Here is a 19,331-nt window from a genome sequence, read left to right as displayed (position 1 = left end):
AAATAAAATCGATCAAGTATAAATCAAAAATTGAAACACTGAAATTCGAAAAAGTGCAAAATCAAAAATTGTAAAAATCGATAAAAACATAAATTGAAAAAAAGGAAACCTCTGGAAGTGTATTTTGGGTTGCATCCCCGACTTGATTAGCTCATTATCACGCATGAATCATCGTTAAATTTGTTTTAAAAAAAACCGAGCTCATTATAGGCAACAACTTTTACACACCTCTGAATACTATATTGCCTCGAGTGGTGACCCAATCTCCTAAATAAATTTACATAATCCATTCAATGTGGGACCCCCACTCGGCGACTCTGAACTGTTCCGCAAGTTGCCACTAACCCTGTTTATTGTTATTGTTGTTAGAAGTGTTCGCGCATGTTAGATAACTCCCAACGAAAACAAACCTCCAGCGCTTTTACTTAGTTAGTAGCTACTACACAGCCCGGAGTCACACACCTGTACACTGCGTGATATCAAACAAGACACCGCTCGTAAAACCGTGCTATATAATTTAATTTTTCCGAGGCTGTGTTCACGTTGTGCCAATTTATGGACCCAGATGTAAGCGTCCCAAGGTAAGAAAATCCCATTTCCGCCCATACAATAAATTCCCGCAAAGTGTAAATGGAAATTTACGGAATTTTAGCACTTTGTTGCAAAAATAAACGCACAGTATGAATGAGAATCAACCGGAATCGATGAACGAAGTGAGAAAAATAAATATGTAATTGTGAGGGTTGTTGACTATCAAAAAAATATACATTTTCGTGTTAAAATTATTTGCTAAAATTAATTTTTGTTTGTTTGTGAAAATCCAAGCTTTAGTAATTTTTTTTGTTTGTTTTTTCTGACAAGGTCTGTTCGTGAGGGTGCATGATGAACAAACAGTCGTGAATCTAACATAAACAATTCTGCAATTCGCCTTGGTCCACGTGCCACGACCCGAAATAAACGCACGTGTGAGTCAGATCTACTTTGTAGTTGACAATGCGCAGATCATATTTATAAAGTGTCCTTTGTTCGACGATATCTGGTACTCTATTATCTATTACTTCGTTAGCATTTGCGCTATTACGTTACTTCCTACACTTGTTACAAGTGCCAAATTTGGACGTTTATTTTTATGTTCGCTAATTGTATTTGAAATGTAAGTTTTCGCTTCAAATAAACAAAACCGACGTAGGTGGACTTGAGTGGTAGCACGTGGGGAAATTAACATACCTACTAATTCTCAGAATGTTTTTTTTTTTAATTTGTAAACATACATTTTTAAATAAAAATGTGTCTTGTTGGAGATATCTCTAACGATAAACCCGTAAGGCAATACTATATCAGGTATTACTGTTTCCTATTTCACAAATGAAAGTAGAAAACCGACAACTGCGCAAATATTATATCATTTATAAGGATGTGAAATGTAAAACTTTAACGGCGGCTTTGATTAATATTGCTTGAGGGAAAGTAATCAGGTTTAAAACGAGCCTAATTTAAAATTAAACCTGCACAATAATATGTAATCTGTTTAACTTTCGGGTCACTAAAATAACGCGGGATCGAAAAAAAAAAAAAATAGTCAAAGTTGGATGTACACGAAAAACCGTAAATTTTTCTTCAAAACGGGCACAGAGTTAAAATTTTCGATTTACAAACATTTTGTATGTTACTAAATTGTGCGATAAACGAACGTTTTAAGGTTTTTTTGTATACCTAATTGCACTATTTTTCCGTTAAACGATTACTTTGTGAAGGTCAATGTTTTTCCACTATTGATTATTATAATATTTATATTATTAATACTAGTTTAATTTAAGAGAGATGTACATAAAATATTTGCCTTATGTCATCTACACATAAAGAAGAGATTTTTTTTGTAAAATTCCGAGGGTTAGTTTTATTTTTTCTTTTAAAAAAGTGAAATTCTATTCTGCAGTTATTTGTTCACACTCATGTTATTACGTCACCAAATTAGGTCTTGTGAAGTAATTTCAATGAATCTCGAGATTTTTTTGTGTATTGTTTTTGAAGTAATTTGAAAGAATCTCGGTGACCCCATTTGTTCTGTTTTTGAAGTAATTCGAATGAATCTCGGGAACTCCTTTTGTTTTTGAAGTATCTTGAAAGAATCTGGGGGATCCCTTGTCTTCTTTTTAAAGTAATTTAAAAGAATATCGAGGACACCTTGCGTCTGGTTTTTGAAGTAGTTTGAAAAATTCTCGGGGACCCCTTCTGTTTTGTGTTTGAAGTAATTTGAAAGAATCTCCTGGACCACTTCTGTTTTGATTTTGAAATAATTTGAAAGAATCTTGGGATCCCTTGTTTTCTTTTTGAAGTAATTTGAAAGAATTTCAGGAACACCATATGTTTTGTTTTTGAAGTAGTTTGAAAGAATCTCGGGAACCCATTGTGTTTGGGTTTTGAAGTAGTTTGAAAGAATCTCGGGAACCCATTGTGTTTTGTTTTTGAAGTAATTTGAAAGAATTTTATTAAACAATTACTTTATGAAGGTCAGTGTTTTTCCATTGATTAACTATAATATTTAACTTAAGTATATAGAGATGTACATAAAATATTTGCCTTATATCGTCTGCACATAAAGAAGGGAAATTTAACTGAAATATTTTTTTTCCAAAATTCTGAAGATTTAAAAAAAGTTAAATTCTAGTCTGCAATTAGTTGTCCACACTAATTACGTCTTTCGAAGTAATTTCAATGAAACTCGAGATTTTTTTGTGTGTTGTTTTTAAAGTAATTTGAAAGAATCCGCAGACCCTCTTGCGTCTGGTTTTTGAAGTAGTTTGAATGAATCTCGTTGGTCTTGTTTTTGAATTAGTTTGAAATAACCTCTTGAAGAAATTGTGTCTAGCTCTTGAAGTGGTTTGAAAGAATCTCGGGGACCCCTTTTGTCTGGTTTTTTGAAGTAGTTTGAAAGAATCTCGGCCCCTTTTGTTTTGTTTTTCAAGTAGTTTGAAAGAATCTTGGGGACCCCTTTGTTTTATTTTCGAAGTAAATTTAAAGAATCTTAGGATCCTTTGTCTTATTTTTGAAGAATTTCTGGGGTTTCTTGTTTTGTTTTCGAAGTAATTTGAAAATTACTGGGGAATCACTTGGGTATGGTTTTTGAAGTAGTCTGGAAGAATCTCGGGGACCTCTTGTGTTTTGTTTTTGAAGTAATTTGAAAGAATCTCTGGAATCTCTTGTATTGCTTTTGAAGTAATTTGAAAGAATCGTGGGGACCCCTTGTTGGTTTTGTTTTTGAAGTAATTTGGAAAACCTCGGAGACCCCTCGAGTTTTATTTTGCAGAAGATTGAACAAATCTCGCGGACCCCTTTTGTTTTGTTTTTAAAGTAGATTTAAAGAATCTTGGCATCCCTTGTCTTGTTTTTGAAGTAATTTGAAAGAATCGCGGGGAGCCCTTGTGTTTTATGTTTGAAATAGTTTGAAAGAATCACCTGGACCACTTCTGTTTTGTTTTTGAAGTAATTTGAAAGAATCTCGGGAACATCTTTTGTTTTGTTTTTGAAGTAATTCGAAAGAATTTCATTAAACGATTACTTTATGAAGGTCACTGTTTTTCCATTGATTAACTATAATATTTATATTGTTAACACTAGCTTAACTTCAGTAGAGATGTACATAAAATATTTGCCTCATATCGGGAAATTTAAGTGAAACAAATTTTGTTTTTGCAAAATTCTGAAGAGTTGAAAAAAGTTTAATTCTAGTCTGCAATTATTTGTCCACACTCATGTATTATTGCGTCACCAAATTACGTCTTTTGAAGTAATTTCAATGAATCGCGAGATTTATTTTGTGTGTTCTTTTTTAAGTAGTTTGAACGAATCTCGTTGCTCTTGTTTTTGAAGTAATTTGAAATAATCTCCGTGATCCCTTGTCTTGCTTTTGAAGTAGGTTGAAATAACCTCTTGAAGAAATTGTGTCTAGTTTTTGAAGTGGTTTGAAAGCATCTCGGGGACCCCTTGTGTCTGGTTTTTGAAGTAGTTTGAAAAAATCTCGGATACCACTTGTGTTGGGTTTTTGAAGCGGTTTGAAAGAATCTCGGGGACAACTTATATCTTGTTTTTGAAGTAATTTGAAATGAATCTCGGGAACTCATTTTGTTTCTGTTTTTTTTTTTTGAAGTAGTTTAAATGAATCTTGGGAGCTCCTGTGCCCTGTGGGTCTTGTTCTTGAAGTAATTTGGAAAATCTCGGAGAACCCTTGAGTTTTATTTTTGAAGTAGTTTGGAAGAATCTAGGGGACCTCTTATGGATCTTGTTTTTGAAGTAATTTCAAAAATCTCCGAGACGCCTTGAGTTTAATTTTTGAAGTAGTTTGAAAGAATCTTGGGGACCCCTTTTGTTTTGTTTTTGGAGTAATTTGAAAGAATCTCATTAAATGATTACTTTATGAAGGTCAGTGTTTTCCGTTGATTAACTATAATATTTATATTGTTAACAGTGGCTTAACTAAGGTAAGGATGTACATAAAATATTTGCCTTATATCGTCTGCACATAAAGACGGGAAATTTAAGTGAAACCAATTTTTTTTTGCAAAATTCTGAAGGTTTTAAAAAAGTTAAATTCAAGTCTGCAATTATTTGTCCAGATTCATGTATTATTATGTCACCAAATTACGTCTTATGAAGTAATTTCAATGAATCTCGAGATTTTTTGTGTGTATTATTTTTGAAGTAGTTTCAACAAACCTCGTTGGTCTTATTTTTGAAGTAATTTGAAAGAATCTCGGGGACCCCTTATGTTTGGTTTTTGAAGTAATTTGAAATGAATCTCGGGAACCCATTTTTTTTTTTAAGTAGTTTAAATGAATCTTGGGACCTCCTGTGCCCTGTGGGTCTTGTTTTTGAAGTAATTTGAAAAACCTCGGAGACCCCTTGAGTTTTATTTTTGAAGAAATTTAGAAGAATCTGGTGACCCCTTTTGTATTATTTTTGAAGTAGATTTAAAGAATCTTAGGATCCCTTGTCTTGTTTTTGAAGTAATGTGAAAGATTATCGAGGATCTCTTGTCTTGTTTCTGAAGTATTTTTGAAGAATTTCTGGGGTTTCTTGTCTTGTTTTGGAAGTAATTTGAAAATATGTGGTGAATCACTTGGCTATGATTTTTGAAGTAGTCTGGAAGAATTTCGGGGACCGCTTGTGTCAAGGTTTGAAGTAATTTGAAAGAATTTTGGGGACCCGTTGTTGGTTTTGTTTTTGAAGTAATTTGGAAAACCTCGGAGACCCCTCGAATTTTATCTTTGCAATAGTTTGGAAGAATTTCGGGGACCCCTTTTGTTTTGTTTTTGAAGTAGATTAAAAAAATATTGGGATCCATTGTCTTGTTTTTGAAGTGATTTGAAATAATCTGGGGGATCCCTTGTGCCTGGTTTCTCAAGCAGTTTGTAAAGATCTCGGAGACCATTGGTTTTTGAAGTGGTTTGAAAGAATTTCGGGGACCATTTTTGTTTTTTTTTTTTTGAAGCAGTTTAAATGAATCTTCGGACCTCCTCTGCCCTGTGTGTTTGTGACTCTTGTTTTTGAAGTAATTTTAAAAAACCTCAGAGACCCCTTGAGTTTTATTTTTGAAGTAGATTTAAAGAATCTTAGGATCCCTTGTCTTGTTTTTGAAGTAATGTGAAAGATTATCGGGGATCCTTTGTCTTGTTTCTGAAGTATTTTTGAAGAATTTCTGGGGTTTCTTGTCTTGTTTTCCAAGTAATTTGAAAATACCTGGGGGGTCACTTGGGTATGGTTTTTGAAGTAGTCTGAATATGAATCTCGGGGACCGCTTGTGTTTTGTTTTTGAAGTAGATTTAAAGAATCTTAGGATCGCATGTCTTATTTTTGAAGTAATGTGAAAGATTATCGTGGATCCTTTGTCTTGTTTCTGAAGTATTTTTGAAGAATTTCTGGGGTTTCTTGTCTTGTTTTCTAAATAATTTGAAAATACCTGAGGGATCACTTGGGTATGGTTTTTGAAGTAGTCTGAATATGAATCTCGGGGACCGCTTGTGTTTTGTTTTTGAAGTAATTTGAATTTCTGGAATCCTTTGTCTTGCTTTTGAAGTAATTTGCAAGAATATTTGGGACCCCTTCTGGGTCTTGTTTTTGAACCAATCTGGAAAATCTCGGAGACCTCTTGAATTTTATTTTTGAAGTAGTTTGGAAGAATCTCGGGGACCTCTTATTGATCTTGTTTCTGGAGTAATTTCAAAATTCTCTGGGACACCTTGAGTTCAATTTTTGAAGTAGTTTTCAAACTACTTCAAAAATTGAACCTCGGGGACCACTTATGTTTTGTTTTTGAAGTAATTTGAAACAATCTCTGGAATCCCTTGTCTTACTTTTGAAGTAGTTTCAAAGAATCTTGGGGACCCCTTGTTGGTTTTGTTTTTGCAGTAATTTGGAAGACCTCGGACACCTATCGAATTTTATTTTTGCAATAGTTTGGAAGAATTTCGGTCACTGCTTTTGTTTTGTTTTTGAAGTAGATTTAAAGAATTTTGGGGATCCCTTGTCTTGTTTTTGAAGTAATTTAAAAGAATCTCTGTGATCTCTTGTCTTAATTTTGAAGTAGTTTGAAGAAATTGTGTCTAGTTTTTGAAGTGGTTTGAAAGAATCTCGGGGACCCCTTGTGTCTTGTTTTTAAAGTATGTAGTTTGAAAAAATCTCTTGAAGAAATTGTGTCTAGTTTTTGAAGTGATTTGGAAGAATCTCGGGGACCTGTTTTGTTTTGTTTTTGAAGTAATTTAAAAGAATCTCGGGGACCTTTTGTGTTTTGTTATTGAAATAATTGGAAAGAATCTCGGGGATCCCTTGTCTTGTTTTTGAAGTAATTTGAAAGAATCTCGGGAACTCCTTGTTTTTTGTTTTTGAAGTAACTCGAAAGAATCTCGGGGACCCCTTATGTTTTGTTTTTGAAGTAATTAAAAGAATCTCTGGAATCCCTTGTCTTGCTTTTGAAGTAATTTGAAAGAATCTTGGGGACTCTTTGTTGGTTTTGTTTTTGAAGTAATTTGGAAAATCTCGGAGACTCCTCGAGTTTTATTTTGCAGAAGTTTGGAAGAACCTCGAGGACCCGTTTTGTTTTGTTTTTGAAGTAATTAGAAAGAATCTTGGGGATCCCTTGCCTTGTTTTTGTAGTAATTTAAAACAATCTCTGTGCTCTCTTGTCTTATTCTTGAAGTAGTTTGAAATAATCTCTTGAAGAAATTGTGCCTAGTTTTTGAAGTAGTTTGAAAGAATCTCGGGAATTCCTTGTGGGTCTTGTTTTTGAAGTAGTTTGAAAAAGTCTCGAGCACCCCTTGTATCTGGTTTTTGAAGTAATTTGAAAGAATCTAGGGACCTATTTTGTTTTGTTTTTGAAGTAATTTAAAAGAATTTCGGAACCTTTTGTGTTTTGTTATTGAAATAATTGGAAAGAATCTCGGGGATCCCTTGTCTTGTTTTTGAAGTAATTTGAAAGAATATCGGGAACCCCTTGTTTTTTGTTTTTGAAGTAACTCGAAAGAATCTCGGGAACCCGTTGTGTCTATTTTTTTTTTAAGTAATTTGAAAGCATCTCGAGAACCCCTTGTGTCTGGTTTTTGAAGTAATGTGAAACAAAATAGTTTGATCAGGTTGTGTATAGGATACATTAAACATTTATTGTCATTTGTGTTTTAGTAATAACATCAATATTAATTTTTTTTTACACAGTAATTACTATCCATTTTTCCTAATCTTGAAATGTTCAAGTGAAAAAGTCGCCAAGTTGGCATTGTGTTTTCCACAGAAGAAAACGTAGCCAAAAACGTAGCCAATCCATACGATTGTGTACAATTGAAATTTGGCAGAGTACTTGATAAGATAAGAGTGTTTTTGGCAAATGACATATCTTCCAAGAAAATAGAGGGCGGGTGGGCGGGGCTAGCATTTTTTAAGATATGACTGTTTTTGACACTTCATATTTTCAACCATTTTCGAAGATTAGCTAGACATTTTCTGGTAGATTGCGACATCCAGAAGCCATTTTAGGCTTCGTTTCATCGAAAATTTCTACCTTTCTTCCGAAATCGCCAGTTGAAATGTAGCAGTTTTTACAGTTCCAGTAGCAAATAGTCTACAAAAAATTTACCATTAGCGCTTTTTTTTTTACTTTTTTTCACATCCTAGATTCTCTTAGTTTCCACTCCCACTCCATAGAAGAAAATAAGCCCCGCCCACCCACCCTGTCTTCATTTCAGTGATTAATTTTATTCGGTCTGAATGAAATGAATGATCTTATACTGAACAGAAATAAAATTAGTCGTTAGAATGAAAAGAGTGGGGGTGGGCGGGGCTAGCCCTATAGATAAAACTAATTTTGGCCAATGACGTACCTTCCAAGCAAATAGAGGGTGGGTGGGCGGGGCTAGTATTTCCTAAGGTAAGACTGATTTTGGCACTTTCGACCACTATTCAACCATTGTCGAAACTTAGCCAGTCATTTTCTTGTAAATTTCGACATGTAGAAGTTATCTTCGTTTTTTCAGAATCGCCAATTGAAATATGGCAATTTTTACGATTATTAAAAAATTTTTTTTCAGTCCGAATTTTTCGGAAATTGTTAATTCCAGATTTTTTCGACTGAGAATTTATGAATTTCGTTGAGCTTTCGTTTACGAAGAAAAAAAAGTTGCGTTAATTTCATTATACGAAAAAATGAGGTTAAATTGTACCGCTCTGCCAATCTGCTTCGTCATCTGTCGTTAATTAAATTTTAGATTTATTACTCCTATTATAGACATTCTTCATAATATTATCCAAAAATCAAGGCCAACTTGACTATTTAAATTTTTAAAGTAACATACTCCGAAATTTATGGTTTATGAACCCGCCTCATTTTTGTTTTATTTACAGGGATTATAATAAAAAAATATGAATTAAAACTCACAACTTTTAATTTTTGCCACTTCTAGAGTTTTGGTTCCAAATATGTAATTGAAAAACAAAAAAAAATCTTGGTACGGCATAAAATAATAGTAACAGGAGTAACAACTAAATAACTAAATAACTGCTCAAATCGGTCGGGAAAGACGTCTATCTTATCGGAAAAGGCAGATTCATAAACCACAGCTATAGAAATATTGTATTTTATAAAATTTAATCAAATTTTACTTATTTAACGATACTTCTAAAATATTTAAAAAATTTTGTGAGCCTATGAACCAATATGCTTATTTTGTAGCTTTTAAAATTAAGAAGACTATGAATAAACATTAGTAATAATTTATTCCCATTGTTTTTGAAAACAATACTACATCTTATTGTATAATTTTTAGCGATACCGTAATGACGGAAGAGGATACTCTTTATCATGAAGTCGAAGATATCATGTGCGACCAAGGAATAATATCGCAAGAACTGAACATGGTGGACTTTGACTCCAAGGCATCTCACGACATTGTTCCTGTGGCGTAAGTACCATCTGATTTATAATAATGCTAAAAGTTCTTCAAGAATTTTAACTTAACCGGTCGCTAGTAGTTAATTAAAGTTAATTTATTCTAACATTATTCAAATAAAAGTGCACGAACAATAGTTTCCACATGTAACTCTACAAATTACATACTGTGAAGCAATAACATAAAGAACCTGATAATAAAGCTTATCAATAGTGTCGCTACTGGAATTTAAACACACAATATCGTACTTTAACGTTATTCATTTAAACAAATTGTAGAGATTATATTTCAAAAAAATTAGTCTTAAAGTACACATTATGTCAAACTGATAAAAAACGCTTTTAAATAGACCGTAAATATTAATAAATGTAGATTAATGGACAAATAATACGAGCTGATTAAAATAGTTGAACTCTTTCTTGGTTCATTGCCGTTGGCTCTACTCCAAAATCGTTGAATATTTTTATAAGGACCTTTTTTTCATGCCAAAAAAATTTCGTTAGCAACCTAAATCCATTGAACTCTTTGTCTGATTATGATTAAACGCGATATGCTAAATCGTGTTAATCGGAACTTATCGATGTTATCGTCTCATCTTTTTTACTAAATTTAATTAGTGCCGACGTTTGATATAATATATTTAGCGATTATCCGAACGGTTACAGTTATCTCGAAAGATTTCTGTTTTATACGTCAAGTTCGCATATATTTATTTTTACGAAATAGTTAAAACTATTTGTGTCTATTTTCACGCCTTATAAATGTGTCTGGGTTGTTTTAAAATATTTTACTATCTCGAGTGGGCGTCCTGCATTCAGATTTTCCGAGAAACTTTCCAACAGTTGAATGGCGGAAAATTACGCTTTCGATGACAGAATCAGTTCGGGTCCATAATCTAATAATAATTGTGACTTTGCAGACCAAAATTGTTGACTTTAATTTTAGAAATATAAATAATTAGACAGACTCAAATTTTCCGTGTAGTTGAAGCTATTATGTAGATGGTTAATCCTCGCCAAAAATTTGATGACATCACCTCAAAAGTTTGCAACTGAAACGTATACCAAGGACGGAATTTTTCATAAAAAATTTTGTTTTTAAATATTACGATTTTTCCGATGAAAGTATAAATATCTTACGAACAATTATTAATTGAAAGCACTTAACTTATTTAATTTCTTGCTTGTAAATCTTAAAAACATACAAACTATTAGAGATAAAAATGGAACACTCGTGTAGTGATAAAGATTGTTAGATTAAAGTCTGTTTCTAAAAGACGAACAGTAATAAAATAATCTCCCTGACAGACAGCGGCGTACCCAGATATAAAGTTTAACTGATAATTTTTTTACACGAGATCTAATAAACATTTTATCATATTTATTTTCGTTATAATTGTATTTTAATTTATTAATTTAAATTATAATGTGCTACATTTCACACTTAAAATCCGTCTATGTACTCAAATCGTGGTCAATGGACAGCGGCGGAGAACTGTTTTGTTTTTATATGACGTTTCTTCAAGTTAGAAAAAATTGATCTAAAATTATAGTGCAGAAAAATAAGAATAGTACTGTGTTCCCAGAATATTTGTGATGACGTCATTAACTTTTTGGCGGGATGAATAAACAATTTTTAATTATTAATTATTTTTCGCCCCATAAATGAAAAATTCATATTTCCTTGCAAAAATGTAACATTTTAACCACGTTCAAAGTTTCTTGTTGTGAAAAGATGGCTAAGTATGTTAAGCAACAAAGGCAAAATATAAGCCCCGCCCACCCACCCTATCTCACTTCTGATGATTTTTTTATTCGTCGTAAGCCGAGGGGCGGAGCTTAATCATAAAATCCTTATTTCTCTACGAGAAATTCAAAATATGTTTTTGAGTTTCTAAAAAGACGACTATATTAAGAAAAATGGCAAAATATAAGCCCCGCCCACCCGCCCTATCTCAATTGTGATTATTTTTTTTTTAATCTTCGAGAGCCAAAGGAGCGGAATTTAATTGCAGAATCCATATTTTCTTACAAAAGTATACCATTTTAATCGTGTTTTAAGTTTCAAAGGAAAAAAATCGTCACAATTGAAATGAGGTGGGGGGGCGGGTTTTATATTTTGCCTTTTTCTTAATGTATTCTTTGAACAACACGATACTCAAACACTCTCTTGGATCGTGTTTTTTATTGCTCTCTCAGTAGTAGAAGTTTACAGTTGTACCGAGAGAACAATAAAAACACGATGAAAGACAGCCATGGATTTTTGAAGGTTGTCTTTGATTGTTGCGCTTTCATTTCACTCAATGCTTTTCTTCGTTCATGTTTTTTATTGCCCTTTCGGTACTATAAAAGTTTACGAATGTATCAAGAGAGCAATAAAAAAAACGATCTCAATTTTCAATTGTGATGAATCTTTCATTCGTTGTCAGATCGAGGGGCGGGGCTTAATTACGAAGAATTAAGAAGAATTTACCATTTTAAACATGTTTTAAGTTTCTTGTTGTGAAAAGACGACAACGTATATTAAGAAAAATGACAAAATATAAGCCCCGCCCACCCGCCCTATCACAATTGTGATGATCTTTTTTAATAGTCGAGAGCCAAAGGAAAGGAATTTAATTGCAAAATCCATATTTCTTGAAAATCAATTACCATTTTAATCGCGTTTTAAGTTTCTAAGAAAAAAAATCATCACAATTGAGATGGGGTGGGTGGGTGGGGTTTATATTTTGTTTTGTTTTCTTAATGTACATAGTATTTTTTGAACAACACGATACTCAAAAACATGTTTTTAATCTCTTGTAAAGAAATAAGTATTTGCCGTTAAGCTCCGCCTCCTTGGTTCACGGCGAATGAAAAAATTATTACAACTGAGACAGGGCGGGTGGGCGGGCTTACATTTTACCGTGTTCTTTTAATATGTGTAGACTTTTTTTCATAATATGAAACTTAAAACATGTTTAAAATGGTAAATTTTTATAAGGATATTCAGATAATAGGGAAAAACAAAAATAGTGCTCTGTTCCTAGAACGTTTGCGATGACGTCATTGATTTTCTGCAGGGGATGAATCTACAAATTTTAGTCTTTGATCTGTAATTCTTAAACAAATAAATGTTGCCAAGATTCCAAAAAAAATTGTTTCGTAAATTTTAAGACAGACAGAAAGTTGAAAATAGAAGTGAATTAATAAATCAAAAATATAGAAGAAGAGTAAAAAAAATCTCCTGAAAACAAAAAACAGTATAATAAAGCTGAAAATAACATGTAGTATTTTTATATGATGTTCCTTAAAGTATAAAAAATTGATCTATAAATATACAGACAATACAGAGGAATAAAAATAGTAGTCTGTTTCTAGAACGTTTGCGATGACGTCATTAATTTCTTACAGAGGACGAATTAACAAATTTTAATCGTTTTTCTATAATCACTGAATAAATCAATAAATCTTGCCAATATTCCACAAAAAAGTTGCGTATATTTTAAGACATCGAGAAAATTAAAAATAGAAGTGAATTAATAAATCAAAAATATAAAGGAAAAGTCAAAAAATTGCCTGAAGAAAAAAAAAAATATAATAAGGCTAAGAATAATAGTATATTTTATATGATGTTCCTTCAAGGACGTAAGAATTGATTTAAAATTTTAAATAAATTTAAATTTAAAATAAATAAATGTTAGTCTTTGTTCTATAATTATTAAGTAAATAAATATTAGTGTTTTCTCAAAATTCCAAAAAAAAAAAATCGTTACGTAAATTTAAGACACAGAAAATTGAAAACAGAAGTGAAATAATAAAACAAAAATATGAAGAAGAATAAAAAAATTTCTGAAGATAAAAACAGTATAATAAGGCTGAGAATAATAGTATTTTTCTATGATATTCCTTCAAGTACGAAAAAATTAATTTAAAATTATTCAGACAGTACAGAGGAATAAAAATAATAGTTTGTTCCTAGAACATCTGCGATGACGTCATTAATTTTGTACAGGAGACGAATAAATAAATTTTAGTCTTTGTTCTAGAATTATTAAATAAATAAATATTAGTGTTTTCTCAAAATTCCAAAAAAAAAAATATTTACGTAAATTTAAGACACAGAAAATTGAAAACAAAAGTGAAATAATAAAACAAAAATATAAAGAAGAATACAAAATTTTCTGAAGGTAAAAACTATATAATAAGGCTGAGAATAATAGTATTTTTTCTATGATGTTCCTTCAAGTACGAAAGAATTAATTTAAAATTATTCAGACAGTACAGAGGAATAAAAATAATAGTATGTTCCTAGAACATCTGCGATGACGTCATTAATTTTGTACAGGAGACGAATAAATAAATTTTAGTCTTTGTTCTATAATTATTAAATAAATAAATATTAGTGTTTTCTCAAAATTCCAAAAAAAATATTTACGTAAATTTAAGGCACAGAAAATTGAAAACAAAACTGAAATAATAAAACAAAAATATAAAGGAAAATAAAAAATCTTCTGAAGACAAAAACAGTATAATAAGACTGAGAACAATAGTATTTTTTCTATGGTATTCCTTCAAGTACGAAAGAATTAAGTTAAAATTATTCAGACAGTACAGAGAAATAAAAATAATAGTATGTTCCTAGAACATCTGCGATGACGTCATTAATTTGGTACAGGAGACGAATAAATAAATTTTAGTCTTTGTTCTATAATAATTATTAAATAAATAAATATTAGTGTTTTCTCAAAATTCCGAAAAAAAATCGTTACGTAAATTTAAGACACAGTAAATTGAAAACAGAAGTGAAATAATAAAACAAAAATATAAAAGAATAAAAAAATTTCTGAAGATAAAAACAATATAATAAGGCTGAGAATAATAGTATTTTTTCTATGATGTCCCTTCAAGTACGAAAGAATTAATTTAAAATTATTCAGACAGTACAGAGGAATAAAAATTATAGTTTGTTCCTAGAACATCTGCGATGACGTCATTAATTTTGTGCAGGAGACGAATAAATAAATTTTAGTCTTTGTTCTATAATTATTATTAAATAAATAAATATTAGTGTTTTCTCAAAATTAAAAAAAAAAAATCGTTACGTACATTTAAGACACGGAAAATTGAAAACAGAAGTGAAATAATAAAACAAAAATATAAAGAAGAATAACAATTTTTCTGAAGATAAAAACACTATAATAAGGCTGATAATAATAGTATTTTTTCTATGATGTCCCTTCAAGTACGAAAGAATTAATTTAAAATTATTCAGACAGTACAGAGGAATAGAAATAATAGTATGTTCCTAGAACATCTGCGATGACGTCATTAATTTTGAACAGGAGACGAATAAATAAATTTTAGTCTTTGTTCTATAATTATTAAATAAATAAATATTAGTGTTTTCTCAAAATTCAAAAAAAAAAACGTTACGTAATTTTAAGACACGGAAAATTGAAAACAGAAGTGAAATAATAAAACAAAATTATATAAAGAAGAATAAAAAATTTTCTGAAGATAAAAACAGTATAATAAGACTGAGATTGAGAACAATAGTATTTTTTCTATCGTGTTCCTTCAAGTACGAAAGAATTAATTTAAAATTATTCAGACAGTACAGAGAAATAAAAATAATGGTATGTTCCTAGAACATCTGCGATGACGTCATTAATTTTGTACAGGAGACGAATAAATAAATTTTGGTCTTTATTCTATAATTATTAAATAAATAAATATTAGTGTTTTCTCAAAATTCCAAAAAAAAATCGTTACGTAAATTTAAGACACAGTAAGTTGAAAACAGATGTGAAATAATAAAACAAAAATATAAAGAAGAATAAAAGAGCTTCTGAAGATAAAAACAGTATAATAAGGCTGAGAGTAATAGTATTTTTTCTATGATGTTCCTTTCAATTCGAAAGAATGAATTTAAAATTATTCAGACAGTACAGAGGAATAAAAATAATAGTATGTTCCTAGAACGTTTGCGATGACGTCATTAATTTTCTACAGGGGACGAATAAATAAATTTTAGTAGTTCTGTGATCATTAGATAAACCACTGTTAGCATCTTGCCAAAATTCATCCATATTCATTTCGTAGATTCTCAAGTATACATAAAGTTATAAATTGGACAATTGGAGTAGATTAGTATGAGAATACAATTATTAAATATGTACAAATTCACAAAACTCATCAATTTTTGTATGTTACGCCACTGTTAAAAATAGACGAATTAACTATGAGTCAGCGACTCTCTGGTCCTTCACTCATTATTTTAACATTTTTGTAGCCCGATTTTAACAATTTACGATAAAGCAGCCCCCAATATTAAAAACCAGTTGATTAAACGATGAAAACCTAGACACATTTTCAAAATATTCACTCAACATCACCACCTCATATTTAACTTAAAATAACCTTCCGTCAATAATCAAACCTCAGGTGTTAAAACTTTCAACCCATAAACCACATCCATTTCCATGAAAATAATTTTGACGCACGAAAAACCGTCTTAAATTTATTTCGAGGAGGCGGTTCATCTGCTCCTGATTACGCCAGCAACCTTGTCAGTCCCGCACCGAAAAAAAATTTAACAAGTGTTATTAGAGCAGACTGCATTAACTGTAATTTAAAACGGCAAGAATCCTGTTTCATCCAAAAAAAATAATACCGAGATTATAGCATTAAATGGTAGACAATAGTGGGGTCTGATACATGGCAACGCATAATAAATTGAAACGTCCTTGCTGCAATAATTATCAATTACGCGATATCGCAATGTGAATCAGTTCAGAATAGACCCATTAGAACCATAGATAGAGTAGATAAGAGTGCATCGAACTATGTCGAAATGGCGGTTTTGGTATTGTAATATGGTGTGAATGTCATGTAGGTGGTGGGTTAGCCATAAAGATAATGGTTTTAAGGTGAGTTGTTGAATGGAGTAGTAGTCGTAGATTGTGCTGTTTTTACGAAGTAGTAGTTCAAATGCATGCATTAATTTGCCAATCAGACGCTCTAAAATGGAACATTAATCACTCCATTGTGCACCACCTTCCCCTAACAACTAGATTTTTCAAGTAGACTTTTTGGAGGATTTTCCGATACAGACGAAAAAATCCAGACGACGTTTTAGAGAGAGGTTTTATTTTATCTAGGGTGGCTTTCGAGTTTTATGGACATTGATCCCGATATGAGTAAATCATACAAAACATCGCTGTGGAATTAATTTTATAGCTTATCGAAATGGTCTGGAATTAACTGGATTTTAAAGAAAGAAGATATCTTTAATTATATTTCAGTAGTAATAGAGCTAGAGCTAGATTGAAACTGTATACATGTCAGTTGTTCCTGATCTAGGCGAATTTACGTAAATTTATAAGAAAAATTTTGTTAATTAATTTTAAAGAAGTAGACAACCAGTAATACACATGAAGATACATTGGTGTCAAAACCACAACACTTTTGACAACTTTTCCTAGCCCGCTTGATCTACAAACAGTTATAGACACAGTAGGTAAATAGGAAAATTTTCGAGAAAAAAAACTTGCTTTTTTCATAGTTTACTACTACAAAATAAATAAGAAATAAAACTCGTTATTGTTGTTTTTCAACAAATTTAAAAATAGTTAAGGACATCTCACCTAGCATGTAAGCGGTAGCTTAATAATAATCACATTGTTGTTGCTTAAGTTGGCTGAAAGCTATTTAAAATAAAGCAACCTTCAAGTCACCTGTAAGTTGCGAAAACGTCCTTAATTAAATAAAATAGCTTACAGAAAATACATTACCAAAGTTAGGAAAGTTGGTTACGTGAGATTTGAGCATAATTTTATTCCAATTTTTAATACAACGTATTTATTTGTTTAATGCTCAAGGATGTCTTTGTAGTGTAATGCATAATTCACAGTTCTAATTGTATTTCCAGTTTATTTTCATACAACAGTATTTTGATTATGACCTTTGTTGTTTTGAATTTTGCCGTGAATTACTTATCTTCTTCCAACCATAAGGTCAAGTAATCAACGAGAAAAGTAATAGTGTTGAGACATAGGTAGTAATTTTTGTGTTACACCACTGAAAATTAGTTATTATGTCATTTAACGCTTTATCGTGTTGTCTAAGGAGTGTAAATTAATAACATTGAAATTTTTAAATTATCCATGCAGAAAGTTAATCAAGAGTTACATAATTCGATAAAAGTCCTCAATTTAAAATTTACTTGAGTCATACCTGAAAACGACTTATCACTATTATCACTGGACAAATAACGCTCACTCTAATATTTAAATAAACACACGTTTCTCTCCAAAACCGCAATTATAATCCTCATCAGAGTTTTAATTTTTCTAACTTGAATATACAATAAGTAACTGTAATTTTACTGGAGTACTTTATGTAATGGTGAAAGTAATTATCGTTTTAAAAAGTGGCTCATTTTCTTCAGTCTTTTACGACTGTGTACATTTTCTTTGTTGTGTAACGACACTGGCCTTGGATGAATTATTAAAGGTTTATCTGAAGCCATACGTGTACTTGACAGAACGAAAGGTGAAACCTGCGAAGCGTAAAATATTATAAAAATTATTTTTCTTTAACTTGCTATTAACTTGATGAGAGTACTTAACTAAATTAGCGGTTTCTGTTAACATTTTGTTTCTTGGTAGTCGATACAGAGCGGGCTGACCTTGCTAGTACTTACTACAATGGGGATAGCAATTAATTAAGAATTTATAATATTGATCTATTTGGAAGGCGGTTTTATAATTACAAGCGAGCGTAATTGTAAAAATTTGTCGTGCGTGATCTTCCATTAACACACTTGTTGATTCTTCGAAGTTGATGCGTTTTATTTTTTTCCAAAAAGTGTTCTTGTCTGAAAATGTTCATTGTCACACCTGCATGTTTGTTTCGTTTAAATAAATTACGTGCGGGTGTGACAATGACACGTTTTTCCACTTGTTGCACGAATATCAGTCTCGAATCTGCAATTAATCTTGAATAATTTATTGTTAAATTCCTAAACATGAAATAATGTAAGTAATGTTATTAATGTTGTGAATGAAGACTGGAAGTTTTGAGTTTAAGGCCTGCGTCTGATCTGGTTTCGTCCTATCAGCTACTGTCTACCAGAGGGCGCTGATTCAAACATTTTTTGGTGGAAGATATTGATATCAGTATTTTCGGTTACAATATCGTTTCATTGGTGACGCATTGTAACCTATTACAACACTTTCCTAGATTACACTATAAATATTTAATAAAAAAAATCACTATTATTGTATATTATTAAATTCCGCAAAAAAAATAAGATATACTTACAGACAACTAAAAAAAAATGGATTTGTAGATTTAGATACTACATTATGGAGAAAAAAAACAAGGTTGCTTATTTGTAATATGAGTACTCCATGAATTCGGAACAGTGATTTATGATGTTCGTAATAACTGTGTATACAGAACTTCAGAGCAACCGAATTTTGTATTCCTTTCTAAAATAAACTTCCAAAATGTGTTATAAAATGTGGATTTTCTTTTATGAAAAAATAGAGGATTTAAGTTGATTACTACAAAAATTTACCCCTGTAGACATGTTTTAAGTGTTGTCGAAATAATTGTGATGATTTTTTTTATTTTTTATATTTTAATTTTAATGCTTTTAATTTCTTGAAAAGAAATAAGTATTTTCCAGTTTTTAAGCTCCGCCTCTTTGCTTCACGGCGAATAAAAAATCATCACAATTGTGCTAGGGCGGGTGGGCGGGCTGACATGTTTCCTTTTTGTTTCAATATGTGTAAACTTATTTTCACAACATGAAACTTAAAACATGTTTAAAATGGAAAATTTGTATAAGGAAATATTGATTTTGCAATTAAGCTCCCCTCCATAATTGCAAAATCCATATTTCCTTGAAAGA

General features: G+C 31.1%; 1 protein-coding gene across 1 annotated transcript in view; it reads left to right on the top strand.

The window, feature by feature from the left end:
• Positions 1-366: 366 nt before the first annotated feature.
• The window catches only part of LOC135128640 (protein SERAC1-like), a 54,085-nt gene continuing 35,120 nt past the window's right edge, over positions 367-19,331 (top strand). Inside the window, exons 1-2 of the mRNA XM_064055601.1 lie at positions 367-581; positions 9,309-9,443. Of these exons, the coding sequence (XP_063911671.1) occupies positions 556-581; positions 9,309-9,443 (161 nt within the window). The 5' untranslated portion in view covers positions 367-555. The remainder of the gene's footprint in view (positions 582-9,308; positions 9,444-19,331) is intronic.

The sequence above is a fragment of the Zophobas morio genome, unplaced genomic scaffold, assembly GCF_036711695.1.
Source record: "Zophobas morio isolate AGI-343-1 ecotype UQ-CSIRO unplaced genomic scaffold, CSIRO_AGI_Zmor_V1 ptg000014l, whole genome shotgun sequence".
Classification (NCBI taxonomy): Eukaryota; Metazoa; Arthropoda; class Insecta; order Coleoptera; family Tenebrionidae; genus Zophobas; species Zophobas morio.
The sequence above is the reverse complement of the archived record's forward strand: the minus strand, read 5'-3'. Positions and strand labels throughout refer to the sequence as shown.